The following is a 14,778-nucleotide window of genomic DNA, read 5'->3' as shown; positions in this document are numbered from 1 at the left end:
ATTAATACAATTTAATATCCATTTACCTGGTATAAAGAGGGCAGAGTCCATGAAACCAGTAGGCCTTTATGTTGCCAGGAGCCAATAACATCGAGTTCTCCCTAACAGGAGAGAGATAGGTGATGTTATTGGCTCCTGGCAAGAGAACACAAGCCTTTTATCGCACAAACGAAGCAAGTTAGCAACAACCTTCAGTTGGACAGACTTAAGCCCTATTTTTCAGGATGGATTCAATCTTTTCTGTCGTTGGATCCTTTGTTGACTGGAATGTCAGAAGTCTGCTGCTCTTCACTGCAGTTTTCATCCTCACTGCAGATTATATTAAGAACCGTCGGCCGAAAAGCTTCCCTCCAGGACCTCGGGCATTTCCTATTGTGGGCAACATATTCACTGTGGATTACAAAAGGGGCCATGAGAGTATGACACAGGTAGATCAACAGATGTCCAAAAATATATTGCAAATGCAGCTGACTGGACTCTGCTGCTTTCCTCATCTCACACATCCACTCACAGTTAGCAGGGAAATATGGAGACGTGTACAGCCTGCGAATGGGCCAGGCGTGGATGGTGGTGTTAAACGGTTTTGAGGTTCTGAAAGAAGCTCTGGTGAATCAGGGAGACAGCCTGGCGGACCGTCCATACCTCCCACTGCAGGAAGACATGTTCCATGGACGAGGTGAGAGAATGTAGCACACACTCACTCACACACACACACACACACACACACACACGCAAACCCTGTGGATTCACCTCACTGCTCGCGTGACTCCTGTTATACAGGGCAGCAATGTCTTTTCTAGATTAGAAAACCTCCTTTAGCTGTCTTGTTGGTGTGCTTATTTCACACATAACGACAAATCAGTTTTATATATCTGCTTTTCAGCAGTGACAAAAGTAAAGACTGTCTCCCAAAGATTTTGATCATTAATAATAAAATAACACCACTTTAAAACACTAAATTAAAATCATTATTCATCATTATTATACCAATACAACTTCTGTTGAAAATGGACTGTAAATGTTTAATATGTAAGGTGTAAAATAATTTTCCTCTGTTTTCCTGATTTCCCATCAGGTGTAATTTCCAGTAATGGGAATTCATGGAGGCAGCAGAGGCGCTTTGCACTTTCAACCCTCAAATATTTTGGATTTGGCAAGAAGTCACTTGAGCCTGTCATCTTGGATGAATTTACATATTGTGCAAAATACCTCATAAGCTATAAAGGTAAAAAGTGAACACAGTAAGACAACAAGAACAGTACCCAATCATAAATCCACAATTTACATCTAATTTCTTGTCTGTGGAGGTAAACCATTTAATCCACACACCATCCTCAACAACGCTGTCTCCAACATCATCTGCTCCCTGGTTTTTGGTCTTCGCTTTGAGCACTGTGATGAGAAGTTCATGAAACTGATGAAGAGGTTTAACAAAGGTCTCGAAATTGAAGCCTCCATCTGGGGACAGGTATGGCATTTTAAAGTTACTGATGAAGTCATATTACTGTGTATCATTGTTGTGCAATCCTCATTATGAAAGTTTATAATTAATGCCACTGGCTCCATATGGATATAGGTGTTTTAAATGTAATTAAGTAATTGTTGCAATCTGCTCTCCTCTGCAGCTTTACAACTCATTCCCTCTGCTGATGAGACGTTTGCCAGGGCCGCATCAGACGGTGCAGCACATCTGGAATGATGTAAAGGACTTTGTAAGAGTACAGATTAAGGAGCACAGACAGAAGTGGGATCCCTCAGACCAAAGAGACTTCATCGACTGCTTCCTGAATGAGATGGTGTGTGTTGAAATGTATGAAGACTTGAGTTGCACTTTTGCCATGGCCTCTGCCTCACAGCACTATCTTTCTGGGTCTTATCTTTAACAGCAAACACTCATGTTAATCTCTCGAATCAAAATAGCATCATAAATATTTTTCAAGGTCCAAGGTCCAGCACAGATGAAATGCTTTGTTCATCATAATGATTATGATGGTTACATCATGGTGTTGGCTATAAAAACACTGACAGGTAGTTGTTCTAAATTATTTTGCAGCATTTTTAAAACATGTATTTATTAATATTTTCAGAGTAAAGAGCAAGCTGACAATACTTTTGATGAGGAAAACCTGGTAATTTGTGTCTTGGACCTGTTTGTGGCTGGCTCTGAGACCACATCCACCACCCTGCGCTGGGCTTTCCTCTATATGGCAAAGTACCCTGAGATTCAGGGTAAATATATCTGTTTACTAACATGGCAGCGCTGTATTGTGCTCCATCTCTCCATGTGTCTTCTGCAAACTGTTGATGAAATAAAGTTTCCCCTTCTGTCTGTTCCTCTCCTGCTGCACAGCAAAGGTCCAGGCTGAGATAGACAGAGTGATTGGACAGTCCAGACAGCCATCCATGGAAGATCGTGTAAACCTGCCCTACACTGATGCTGTACTCCATGAGGTCCAGAGGATGGGCAACATAGTTCCTCTCAGCCTGCCTCATGCTACCAACAGGGACATCCAGCTGAGAGGATACACAATCCCAAAGGTCAGTTCTGCTACGCAATTTTTATGGCACATCCACTACCATGTTATGTCTTTATGATGTGTCATTACAATTTAAACCACCAGGGTGTTACAATAATCCCCAATCTGACCTCGGCGCTGTTTGACAAGAAAGAGTGGAAGACGCCCAACACCTTCAACCCAGGACACTTTCTGAACGAGGAGGGCAAGTTTGTGAAGCGAGCTGCTTTCATCCCTTTCTCTGCTGGTGAGGAACAACACATTCACTTGTTTTATGGGTGTTTAGAAATCTGACAGCCCTCCTGTGGGCGCTCGTGAGGTTTTATTTGATGATTATGATGTGTAAACAACTGCTGCATTACTTTATTTAAGTGGTTTACTTATATGAGCTCCTTTGAAAGCTATGCTCCTCACAGTTTGATTGATGCAGATCACTTCAAGATACAGCTCTCCCAGCAGGTTCAATAAATGCCTCTGTCAGACAAAAAGAGAATGACCACTGTTGTTCTAGTTTTAACTCTGGACCAAAACTGTGTCAAAGAAATGTTCAGATTGGTTCTGTTTGTTTTTCTGTCTCAGGTAAGCGGGTGTGTCTCGGAGAGAACCTGGCCAGGATGGAGCTTTTCCTCCTCTTCACCTCCTTCATGCAGCACTTCACCTTCTCCATGCCTGCTGGGGTGAAACCTGTGATGGACCATTGCTTTGGCATCACTTTAGCACCACGTCCATATGAAATCTGTGTAACCTCACGCTAAGAGTAGCTTAGATATAATAAATACTCAAAGCAATAATCTCTTCTGATTAGGTCTCAGGGATTAGTGAATATATGAAACTAATATTTGGCTTTAATTATAAATAGTACAGGTTTTTAAGGTTAGTTAAGCTTAGTCTGGCTCACTCATTTATAATTTTTCAAAGTCTTTTTTGTATTTACAGAGGTGACACAAGTCACTTTTTCTTTCGGTTGATTTTATCATTAAAGTCTGAAATGTGTGATACACCTCAAAACTGTGTTTGTTAAAGGGAAATTTCAGTTTATTTCAACCTGACTTCTATCGTCCTAAATTTGTTTCAAGTGACTAGTGACATAAAAATAATAGTTAGCATGTTAGCCGTTAGCCTAGATACAGCCGTAGCGTCAGACCTGTTAAAATGTAAGTGAAAGGGCATACTTCAAGTGTAAAGTTAGTCCACTAAACAAGCTTTTTTTCCACAAAGACCGCCTCATATTGTTACGATAAATGTCAGAGAACATATAGAAAACGACATGTAAACGTGTTGTCTTACCTTACCGGTGTGCTGCCATGTTTGTTTACCATTTAGCTCTGCTTTCCAAAGCGCGGCTGAAATATCGTGAGAACAAGCAGCAACAGCCGCAAGGCAGAACCGTAGCCTGAAAAGTTCATTCATTTATTTTATGAAAGATTTATAGAATAATGGCTGACTTTTTGCCAGACTTCGACTTTGTGGAGGAAGAATTTGATTTTGCAGAGTTTTATGACCGCCCTTATTTATTTGAGCCAGAATACACTGACGAAGAGCTTCGTGAAATTGAAGAACAGAGTAGAGAGAGAGAGAGGCGCAACAGGTAGAGGACGAGAGAGGAGGAATGACTGCTGCAAGGCTGTGTAGCTCTGGAGATTGGTGGTGTAACATTACCTGTGAATGCTATACCCCAGTGCCCACAGAAGAGGAATGCCTCTATTGCAAGGAATGGGACCGGTTGCAGCCTTATTTTCAGGCTGTTTTGTCATCTTTGCTGTGAAATTTACTTTGTCAAAGGGAGATTTTTGAGCTTTGAGAAACAACACAATCAGAAGAGAGCATCTATTTTGTGTGTGTTTGTGTGGTAATATTAACTTTACTACACTTACAAAGTTATCATTTACTGCACTGAATTTGTTTATAAAACTTTGTTTCCTTGCATGCTTCCATGGTAAACAAAAAATCCAACACCTTAAAAAAATCTTGATGATTTGCAGCCCTCTTGTGAAGCAGTTCTTGCAGGGACCAAGAGACAATACCCGGTGATGTGCACGTCCTCCTCGCAATGGAACCTGCCTGTGGTGCTCGAAGCCTTGGTGAAAGATCCTTTGAATCTCTGGAGCACTCCTCTCTGAAGGTGGTATCATTTTAGACAGCTTTGCTGCTTCCATTGACCACAGCTGAGTGTATGAGCTAACCATCCTGTCAGTGCTCCCCAGTTGCTTGCTGCCTCGTGCTGACTGCAGTGGGGCTCCTCACTTTTGCTCCTCACTATGCTTTTAGATGCTTTTGGTCTTCCAACCCATGAGGAGGACGGGGAGGTTAAATTGCATCTGCTCTGCCTATTTCATGTGTTGTGTTATTTCATGTTATGTTGAGCACATGACCCCCATCAAACACGCTGAACAGCTGTTTGTGTGCTTTGGTGATGATGTGGCCGGTAAGGCTCTATCCAAGAGCGACTTGTGAAATTGCTTTGTGGGTGCATCTACCAAGCCGACAGGCAGGCTGTGGCCCACATACACTCTATATGTGATGTGGCAGCATCGATAGCCTTGACGAGTGTCGAGGACATATGTACAGTAGCATTTAGGTCTACGTCCTGCCTGTTCATACGGTTCTATCCCTTGAACATGTCGGGCTCCTTTTCAGGGTCTGTGCTCACTGAAGCGACACAGGCTTGGTGAACAGGGATGGGCGTATGTCAGCTGTCAGCTGTGTTGCACTCGACTATGTTCTAGAGTGCTACATCTGTCACAAATGAGATGAGGAGGCTTTTGGATTTGGCTTTCTAATTGTCTTATATCTGGTAAGATTACACATGATCTGTTTTACACCAAACAACAAATTACAGTGGTGGAAAAAAGTTTTTGGACACCCTTAAAATTTTACACAATCTCAAATATTATCATGAAATATTTGTGGAAAAATCTTTTTTGTTTTTCAAAAGGTGTGGCTGCATTAGACAGATACAAACAAATACAAATTATATTTTTTGTTTATTGTTTACAAGAAAAACTAACAAAACTAAATTCTTGACAGTTTCAATATGTCAGTTCTCAACATTGTCGGTATCAAAGTCAACAAATAACAGAGAATGTGTTCAAAACTGAACAAAAAATAAATAAACCATCACATCATCAAATTAATATTTAGTAGTCCTGCCACTGGCACGTAGTAGAGCTCTAATCCTGGCTGGCATGTTCCCCACGAGCCTTTCACACTGTTGAGGGGTAATCTTGTCCCATTCTTCTTGAATTACAGCTTTTAATTCTTCTAACTTCTTTGGTTTATGCTTTGAAACAGACCTTTTGATAATCCACCACAGATTTTCAATGGGGCTCATGTCCGGGGATTGAGCTGGCCACTGACCTGGATACTGTGCTCCTGCAGCCAAGTTCTGCTGGCCTTGGATGTGTGGCAAGGGGCATTATCTTGTTGAAACATCCAGTTTTTACCTCAACGGAACAGTGCACGCGCAGAAAGGAGCATGTGGGTTTCGAGAATGGTACAGTACTTGGTAGAGTTCAATGTGCCATCACAGACAGTGAGATGACCAACACCAGCAGCACTCATGCATCCCCAAACCATGATACTGCCTCCACCATGCTTGACAGTAGGTACTGTACATGCTGGAGATAATGCTTCGCCTGGCCTTCTGCGTACCCTCACATTAGTAGGAGGAAGATAAAGCTGGAAACTGGACTCATCTGACCACAAAATCTTCTTCCAATTCCTGGCTGTCCAGTTCTTGTGTGCCTGGGCCCAACGATGCCGGGCTAACCTCTGTCTCTCATTGATCAGGGGCTTCTTGATAGCCTTGTAGGACCTTAAGCCATGATCTAAAAGTCGGCCACGTACAGTGCGGGTGGAACACTGGACACCAGTTTGGTTTGACCACTGCTGCTGAAGCTCCTGTGATGTCATTCGGCGGTTTTGCCTGCACATGCGGATCAGGATGCGATCATTTCTTGCTGAAGAAACCCTTGGACGCCCAGATCTTGGTTTGTCTTCCAAGCTGTTGGTTCGTCTGTATTTCTGCAGAGTGTATCCAACTGCTGAAGGACTGCATCTGCACTTCCTGGCTATCTGGCAGCAGCTGTACCCTTCCTGGCTGAGAATCTTTATCTTCAGGTGTGTTTCCTGCGTTAGGTTCCTTGTTTTAGCCATTTTTGTGTCTGAAGAACTTTCAAATGTGCTGGCTTTCTGTAGACACGAAGCTTGGCAACAAAAATTGTGTCTTTTAATAAAAAGAACGACCTTCATCACTGGTACCAAAATGACCCAATACTCAAAATTTCTTATGTATTTTTATGGAACCAATCAATTTTAAGTTTTTAATGGCTTTTTTAGGATTTATTTAGTATTTTGGCTGTGACTGTACTAAAAGAAATTGCACTTGAAGACCTAAGAGTGATTCTTAATTTCACAAATGCATGGGGTGTCCAGAAACTTTTTTCCACCACTGTATATTCCCTACTTATAAAAATGATTTAAGGTCACTTATCAACAGTGTTTGTTACTCTTTTTCCATGAAAACAGAGGACAGAGTCCAGTGCAACCATTAGGCCTTTGCTGTTTCCGAGAGCCAATAACATCCAGCTATTACCTCACAGGAGAGAGATGGTGAATATTATTGGCTACTGGCAAGGGAATGCCAGTGTTATATCTAACAGGAGAAAGAAGTAAAAACAGGCTTCAGTTAGGCAGGCTTGAGCCCTTTATTGCAGAATGGATTCAATCGTTTCTGTCGTTGGATCCTACATTGACTGGGATGTCAAAAGTCTGCTGCTCTTCACTGCAATTTTCATCCTCACTGCAGATTATATTAGGAGCCGTCGGCCGCACAGCTTCCCTCCAGGACCTCGGGTATTTCCTATTGTGGGCAACATATTCACTGTGGATTACAACAGGACCCATCAGAGTATGACACAGGTAGATCAACAGATGTCTGAATTATACCCTCAATGCAACTGACAGGACTCATGTTTCTGTTATCTGCTGCTTTTGCACATGCAGTTAGCAGGGAAATATGGAGACGTGTACAGCCTGCGAATGGGCCAAGAATGGATGGTGGTGTTAAATGGCTTTGAGGCTGTGAAAGAAGCACTGGTAAATCAGGGAGACAGCGTGGTGGACCGTCCATACCTCCCTCTGCAGTGGGACGTGGGTCTAGGTGAGAGGACGAGAGACCTGGTTTGTGTTGGTTCTTTTGTTGTTTGCTCTTTTTTAATAAGTGTAAAGGTTATGCTTTACCATTTTCACAAGCGTGTTGTATTTTTAAGGTACATACACAATGTCCCATTGATTAAAATAGAAAATAAAACTCACTGATGAACATGATGAACCAATTTGTTGGTAGGCCTAATGAACCATTTGCACAAATCCAGACCTAGAAATCTTGTCTTTATGACATTAAAAGTGTGTGTTAACAATTGCGCAAATGGCCTTCAACAATAAACAATGCTGTTGTTTACACACTACATAACATTATATTTGGTCATCAATCCACTTGGACTGGGAAGCTCATGTTCAGGCAAGTCGTAAAATTATTATTAAACCTTTCTCTAACACAAAGGGTTGTTTGACATGGAAGGAAGGCATACAAACTTGTCAAAATATCTCCCAAATATTTTGAAGTGTTTTTAGAACATGGACTGTTATTATTTATATTTTATGTGTAAACTAATATTCCCTTATTTTCCTGGTTTTGATCTACTTTGATCTATTTCATTTTTGATGTATTTCCCTTCAGGTATAGTGTTCAGCAATGGGAGCACATGGATGCAGCAGAGGCGTTTTGCACTTTCAACCCTCAAATATTTTGGATTAGGCAAGAAGTCACTTGAACCTGTCATCTTGGATGAATTTACATATTGTGCAAAAGACCTTATCAGCTATAAAGGTACATACTGAATGCACAGCAACACACAAAACACAAAACACACACAATTTACATCTAATTTTCTGTCTAATTGTGGAGGTAAACCATTTGATCCCCAACACATCATCAACAAGGCTGTCTCCAACATCATCTGCTCCCTGGTTTTTGGTCTTCGCTTTGAGTATGGTGATGAGAAGTTTGTGAATCTGATTAAATGGTTTGGCAAAGCTCTCCAGCTTCAAGCCTCCATCTGGGCACAGGTAGCCTATGGCACTTTAAAGTTCTTGATGAAGTCGTAATGCTGTGTACCCTTATTATGCAGTACATTCCAAATTATGAGACAGTTTTATCATTAATGCCAGTGGCTCTATCTTGGTGCAGGTTAATATTTAGTACATACACATTTACAAAATTGTGTAACTTGCACAAGAACCGATTTGTAAATGGGTTTTCAATATTTTGCATCAAGTGTAGTAAAAATTCTTTAACTGAAATGACTGTATCAATAAATACTTGTTCCAATCTGCTGTCCTCTGCAGCTTCACAACTCATTCCCTCTGCTGATGAGACGTTTGCCAGGGCCACATCAGACAGTCCTGCACATCTGGAACAATGTGAAGGACTTCATAAGAGTACAGATTAAGGAGCACAGACAGAACTGGGATCCCTCAGACCAAAGAGACTTCATTGACTGCTACCTGAAAGAGATTGAGATGGTGATCGATGCTTGATCTAGCTTTGGTTTTCTTATACTTTGTTGTTCATGAAGCTGCTCCTGTAAACATCATATCTGCTTGTTTTGCACCTACATCAGAACTATCAGCTGTTAATGTGTTGTATTGGCATAACTTTTTATTGTGGCACCATTTCTAGCTGGTTTGTGCTCAGAAGTGCAAAGACCTTATGTGCACTTTTGCCATAGCCTCCTCCTTGCAGCATTATCTTTTTAGACCTTATCTCCAACAGTATTTAATCTAGCAAAACAAATTATTTTCAATATTTTTCAAAGTTCAAAGCCACACAAATTAAAAGTTACCATCATAAATGGTTATGACCTTGGCTGTAAAATTTGTTTTTCTAATTCTCAGAATAAGGAGCAGGCTGACAGCACTTTTGATGAGGCAATCCTGGTTTATTGTCTCTTGGACCTGTTTGTGGCTGGCTCTGAGACCACAGCCACCACCCTGCGCTGGGCTTTCCTCTACATGGCAAAGTACCCTGAGATACAGGGTAAGATCACTGACCAAGCCAACACAGCTCTTTGTTCTCACTGAATAATGTGCAAATGGGTGACACAGAACACATTTATGGGTGGTCATTACATATACGTGAACAAACAAGAACACGTAACAACTTCGACTGCAATCACCAGTGCCCTGCCCATTTATGACTCATTTTAGGCAACAACCTGTAACAAGCTCAAAGTTGCAATAGCTGCTGCCTTTGTTAGCTGGTGGTTGTCCATGCTGTGGAAAAGCAAGACTGGGATGACTTCTGTTTCTATTGCACTTTTTACCATGCTGCGTTACAATTGTGCAGATGGGGAAAGCTGGTTGCTTCTGTCCTTTGTTCTCAGTTACTTCTGTTGCTTCAGAGTTAGCTGGCAGACTCTTCATAGTTGCAAGAGCTAAACTTGTTTACTTTAGGAAAGCCTAACTAACCAAAAACCTTAGCAGGCACTCACATCCTGCTGCTCAGGAAAGTCCTGTGTCTGCTTTCAGTGGACCACAGCGTAGGGAGCTGCTGCTTGTTGCATCATGCAGCAGGGAGGTGAGGATGAGCGGAGAAGGGGCAGGTAGCTTCTGCTGCATTAAAGACCCTCCTCTGTGAGAACAAATGGAGGACTGGAGGAAGCTGAGCTTTTATTGCCATGGTGACATCACATAGTCACATGCCACATGGACCAGTGGTGGCTCCGTAAGCAGGGTCTCACACAGGAAATGCTTTTACACCTTCAGTTTTAGGTTATATCAGGGGTTGGCAACCTGTGGCTCCAGAGCCACATGTGGCTCTTTCGCCCCTGTCCAGTGGCTCCTTGAACCTTTGAGAAAAGAAGTCTATGGAAATTCATTCTATGAATCCACATGTTGCCAAACCTGGATAGCAGTGGCTGGTTAGCTATGGATGCCAAATCCAAAAAAGTAAACTGAATGAAATAGAAAATGTAGTAGTGCATGGACAGATTTGTTTGCTCTCACTGCCAGCTCTGCAAAATTTAAATACCAAATAATCATAAATAGTGCCCTGCACAGTGGCCACCTTGTGCTGAAACATGTTTTGTGGCTCAGCACAGATTTTTTTTTTAAAAAAATTCAATTTTGGTCAAAAATGGCTCTATTAATGGCAAAGGTTGCAGACCCCTGGGTTATATAAATGAACAAATCATCTCTAAAGTCCAATGGTTACAACAGGTAAAAACTGAGGGCACTAAATTGTCCATTGTATCATCTCTGTATTTCACTGCACTTTACTTTTTATTTGTTTTTGTGTATTTTGCATTGTTTCTGTTATTGTATTTTTTTGTATTTTATCTTGTGAAACACTTTGTGAGTCCTCTCTGTGAGAAGTGCTATATAAATAAATTTACTTACTTACTAAAGGGTGAGGAAATTTTGTGGAGAGGACCAACGGGCCTACCGACCAACAAAGCAAACTACAGAGATGCAACATTAACAACATTACCACAAGACAATTTACTAACATGGCAGTGCTTTAGTGTGCTTCATCTCTTTTGTAGCAAGCCAATGAACTACAGTTTCAACCTCTGTCTGTGTTCCTCTCCTGTTGCACAGCAAAGGTCCAGGCTGAGATAGACAGAGTGATTGGACAGTCCAGAGAGCCGTCCATGGAGGATCGTGTAAACCTGCCCTACACTGATGCTGTACTCCATGAGGTCCAGAGGATGGGCAACATAGCTCCTCTCAGCCTGCCTCATGCTACCAACAGGGACATCCAGCTGGGTGGATACACAATCCCAAAGGTCGGTTCTCCTATGCAAATATTATGTCACATCCACTACCACGTTGCATCTTTGTGAATTGTCATGAAAATTCCAACCACCAGGGAGTTATAATAATCCCCAATCTGACCTCGGTGCTGTTCGACAAGAAAGAGTGGAAGACGCCCAACACCTTCAACCCAGGACACTTTCTGAACGAGGAGGGCAAGTTTGTGAAGCGAGCTGCTTTCATCCCTTTCTCTGCTGGTGAGAAGCAACGCAATGTCCTGTTTGACCAGTTTAGACAGGAGCAAATTTTATAATAGTTAACGGAGCAGTTCTGCTTCTTATAAAGACCTTACAGTATGAGGATAACTACTGCTGTTGTCTTCAATTCATTTGAACTCTGAGTGAACACTGTGCCAGAAACATTTTCACTTTGTTTCTGTTTGTTTTCCTGTCTCAGGTAAGCGGGTGTGTCTCGGAGAGAACCTGGCCAGGATGGAGCTTTTCCTCTTCTTCACCTCCTTTATGCAGCACTTCACCTTCTCCATGCCTGCTGGGGTGAAGCCTGTGATGGACTATTGCTTTGGTGTGACTCTGGCACCATGTCCATATGAAATTTGCGCAATCTCACGCTAAGAGTAGCTCTGACATGACAAATACTCACTTTGACAGCGTCAGGTGAATATATCAAACTGATATCTGCCTTCAATTATAGATCACACTGTGTTTAAGGCAAGTTAAGCTTAGTCTGGCTCAATTGTTTAATTTTTTTTTTTAAATCATTTCTCATTTTTTCAAAGTTGACATGAGTCATGTTGTCGCTCCTTGTTGATTTCTGTTTTCTGTGATATACTTCAAAAATGCAGTTGATGTTGCAATCTGGATTTGTACCACTCGTCTAAGGGCATGTTGAGGTCATTATCTACAGAACATAACTTTTTATTTTATATCATCTATAAGACCCTGCCTCTCGCCCGATGTCAGCTGGGACAGGCTCCAGCCCCCCCGCGACCCTCAAGAGGAGGGGCGGCACGGTGGTGTGGTGGTTAGCACTCTCGCCTCACAGCAAGAGGGTTGCCGGTTCGATCCCGGGCGTGGGATCCCTTCTGTGCAGAGTTTGCATGTTCTCCCTGTGTCAGCGTGGGTTCTCTCTCCGGGCACTCCGGCTTCCTCCCACAGTCCAAAGACATGCAGATTGGGGACTAGGTTAATTGGTGACTCTAAATTGTCCATAGGTGTGAATGTGAGCGTGAATGGTTGTTTGTCTCTATGTGTCAGCCCTCTGATAGTCTGGCGACCTGTCCAGGGTGTACCCTGCCTCTCGCCCGATGTAGCTGGGATAGGCTCCAGCCCCCCCGCGACCCTCAAGAGGATGAAGTGGTTAGAAGATGAATGAATGAATCATCTATAAGACTCATAAAAGGTATACTATGCAGGGTACTAACGAACAATGTATAGACTCATACATAGTCTGGGCATCTGAGAAGTTAAATTTTTCTTTGTTGGAACTGCTAACAACTCATTGACATCTGAAATGGTGTCTCAACTAGACACTGCTTTTTGCAAGCAGCCAAAAGCCCAAAACATTGGTAGCTATTGATTGAATCTAAACCGCTTTATATTTCATAGGCTTGTATCTTAATGTGTAAACCAGCTACTATTAGAATAAACCATTCAACAGTATGTCGGAGAAGATTCTCAGTCATCCAGGTCATGGTAATCGTAAGTGCTAATATCGTAGGCAGCTGGACTTGCTTGCATTTCTTGAAGACCTTTCACCTCTAGTATCTTAAACAACTACAACTGTTAAATGATATTTGCAGTTTAATTCAACAATAATAACAATCCTACAATAAAATACACTAACACCCACAAGGGCCTCTTTTTTGCATTTGTTCCAATCAGAATATTAACTTGTATTTGAGTATCTTTACATTGCAGTATTGCTGCTCTTATTTAAAAATGTTATAGGATAGAGGATGTAGGAATGAACTCTCAAAAAAACAGTCACACCAACCTAATTTGGTTAGATACAATTTCATAGAATTTTGTGTGGTAAAAAAAGGACATTACAACAATCCACACATGGCCAGATTCAGTTATTTTCACCTTTGGATTTTTGAAGTGTTCAATCAATCAATCAATCAATCAATCAATCAATCAATTAATTTTATTTATACAGCCCAGTATCACAAATCACAATTTGCCTCAGGGGGCTTTACAGCACATCCCTCTGTCCTTAGAACCCTCGCAGCGGATAAGGACCCCCCCCCCAAAAAAAAAAACCTTTAACGAGGGAAAAAAACGGTAGAAACCTCAGGAAGAGCAACTGAGGAGTGATCCCTCTTCCAGGCCGGACAGACGTGCAATAGATGTCATACAGAACACCACTTTTGATGGTGACAGACTCTGGCACTGATACAAAGATTTTTGACTGCTCCTTTGCCACCTAGCTGGGAATTCACAGGGAGCCCTTGGCCAAGTCTATTAAAGCAAATGCCCTTGATAGTCATCTCCAATGCTCAGTCACCCACCGATCGGTCCCCATCTGGATTGGAATGTCAGGTAATCCCAAAGAAAGAATCCCTTTTCACCTGATAAAAGCACTGCTTGTTGTGGGCTGGGCCGAGTCAAAGTCCAGGGCTGTTTTTTAGTCCCGGTCCGCCCCTGTCACTGCCTCTTAAATACTCGTATGACTGCAGCATCAACCTTCTCCCTGGTTCTCCTCCTCCAAATGGTCAATTCGTTGACCTGTCCACTCCGGAGACCAAGGCCATGGAAAATTACCCAAACAAGTTTAGCTTCAATTATGCTTTTGTGTATGTAGATGACATTCTCATTTTTTTCAAAGTCTAAGTACCATTCAGCTCAAATAAATCCTGCCTCCATTCTGCCACCAGTTCCTTCCCTAACTGTCTTTTTGTGTCAGCTAACTTAAGCTCCTAGTTTTTCCGCTTGGGGACACTTGGTTGGCCTGTCAAGAGGGCGAATCTGGGAGTAGTTCTGATTGCCCCAAAGTCAGTGTGAAGAGAGGCAGAGTTCAGGTATGTGGAGTAGAGGAGGACTGGCCCTCTAAAGTCACCACCAGAGGGGGCCTTTTTGGCAGTCTTCTCATTGATATTAACAGCTGCACCACACATTTCATGTGCTGGAGCAGTGTTTGCCAGGTACAAACCACACTCTTCAAAAAAATTATGATGGAATGATGGACTTGATGAAAAAAGGAATCAATCAGCAGAAGGATGACTGTGACCCCTCTGAGCCCAGAGACCTCATTAACCATCTGAGATTCAGAGGGTGGGTGGACAAACTATAAGCACATGAATCAGAGTCTGTTTTGATGAACAATTAAAGTACCAAACATTTCTCAGTCCCAGCCTCTCACTTTAAACCATTCTCACTTTTCTTTGTCGTATGATAGCAAACACAACATTGACTTTTGACTGACT

General features: G+C 42.1%; 2 protein-coding genes across 2 annotated transcripts; both read left to right on the top strand.

Annotated features, from left to right (window-relative positions):
- Nucleotides 1-92: 92 nt before the first annotated feature.
- LOC125896084 (cytochrome P450 2J4-like) lies at nucleotides 93-3,271 on the top strand. The gene is made up of 9 exons (XM_049588416.1): nucleotides 93-428; nucleotides 514-676; nucleotides 1,076-1,225; nucleotides 1,308-1,468; nucleotides 1,626-1,796; nucleotides 2,088-2,229; nucleotides 2,351-2,538; nucleotides 2,622-2,763; nucleotides 3,096-3,271. Exons 1-9 carry the CDS (start codon nucleotides 225-227, stop codon nucleotides 3,269-3,271), a joined length of 1,497 nt encoding a protein of 498 aa, XP_049444373.1. The 5' UTR covers nucleotides 93-224.
- A 3,950-nt stretch (nucleotides 3,272-7,221) lies between these two features.
- On the top strand, nucleotides 7,222-14,695 carry LOC125896083 (cytochrome P450 2J4-like). Its single transcript, XM_049588415.1, has 9 exons — nucleotides 7,222-7,436; nucleotides 7,521-7,677; nucleotides 8,257-8,406; nucleotides 8,485-8,645; nucleotides 8,925-9,101; nucleotides 9,474-9,615; nucleotides 11,178-11,365; nucleotides 11,449-11,590; nucleotides 11,790-14,695. Exons 1-9 carry the CDS (start codon nucleotides 7,233-7,235, stop codon nucleotides 11,963-11,965), a joined length of 1,497 nt encoding a protein of 498 aa, XP_049444372.1. The 5' UTR covers nucleotides 7,222-7,232; the 3' UTR covers nucleotides 11,966-14,695.
- The last annotated feature ends 83 nt before the right edge of the window (nucleotides 14,696-14,778 follow it).

The sequence above is a fragment of the Epinephelus fuscoguttatus genome, linkage group LG10, assembly GCF_011397635.1.
Source record: "Epinephelus fuscoguttatus linkage group LG10, E.fuscoguttatus.final_Chr_v1".
Taxonomy (NCBI): domain Eukaryota; kingdom Metazoa; phylum Chordata; class Actinopteri; order Perciformes; family Serranidae; genus Epinephelus; species Epinephelus fuscoguttatus.
Note: the sequence above shows the minus strand (reverse complement) of the source record. Positions and strands in the feature narration are given on the sequence as shown.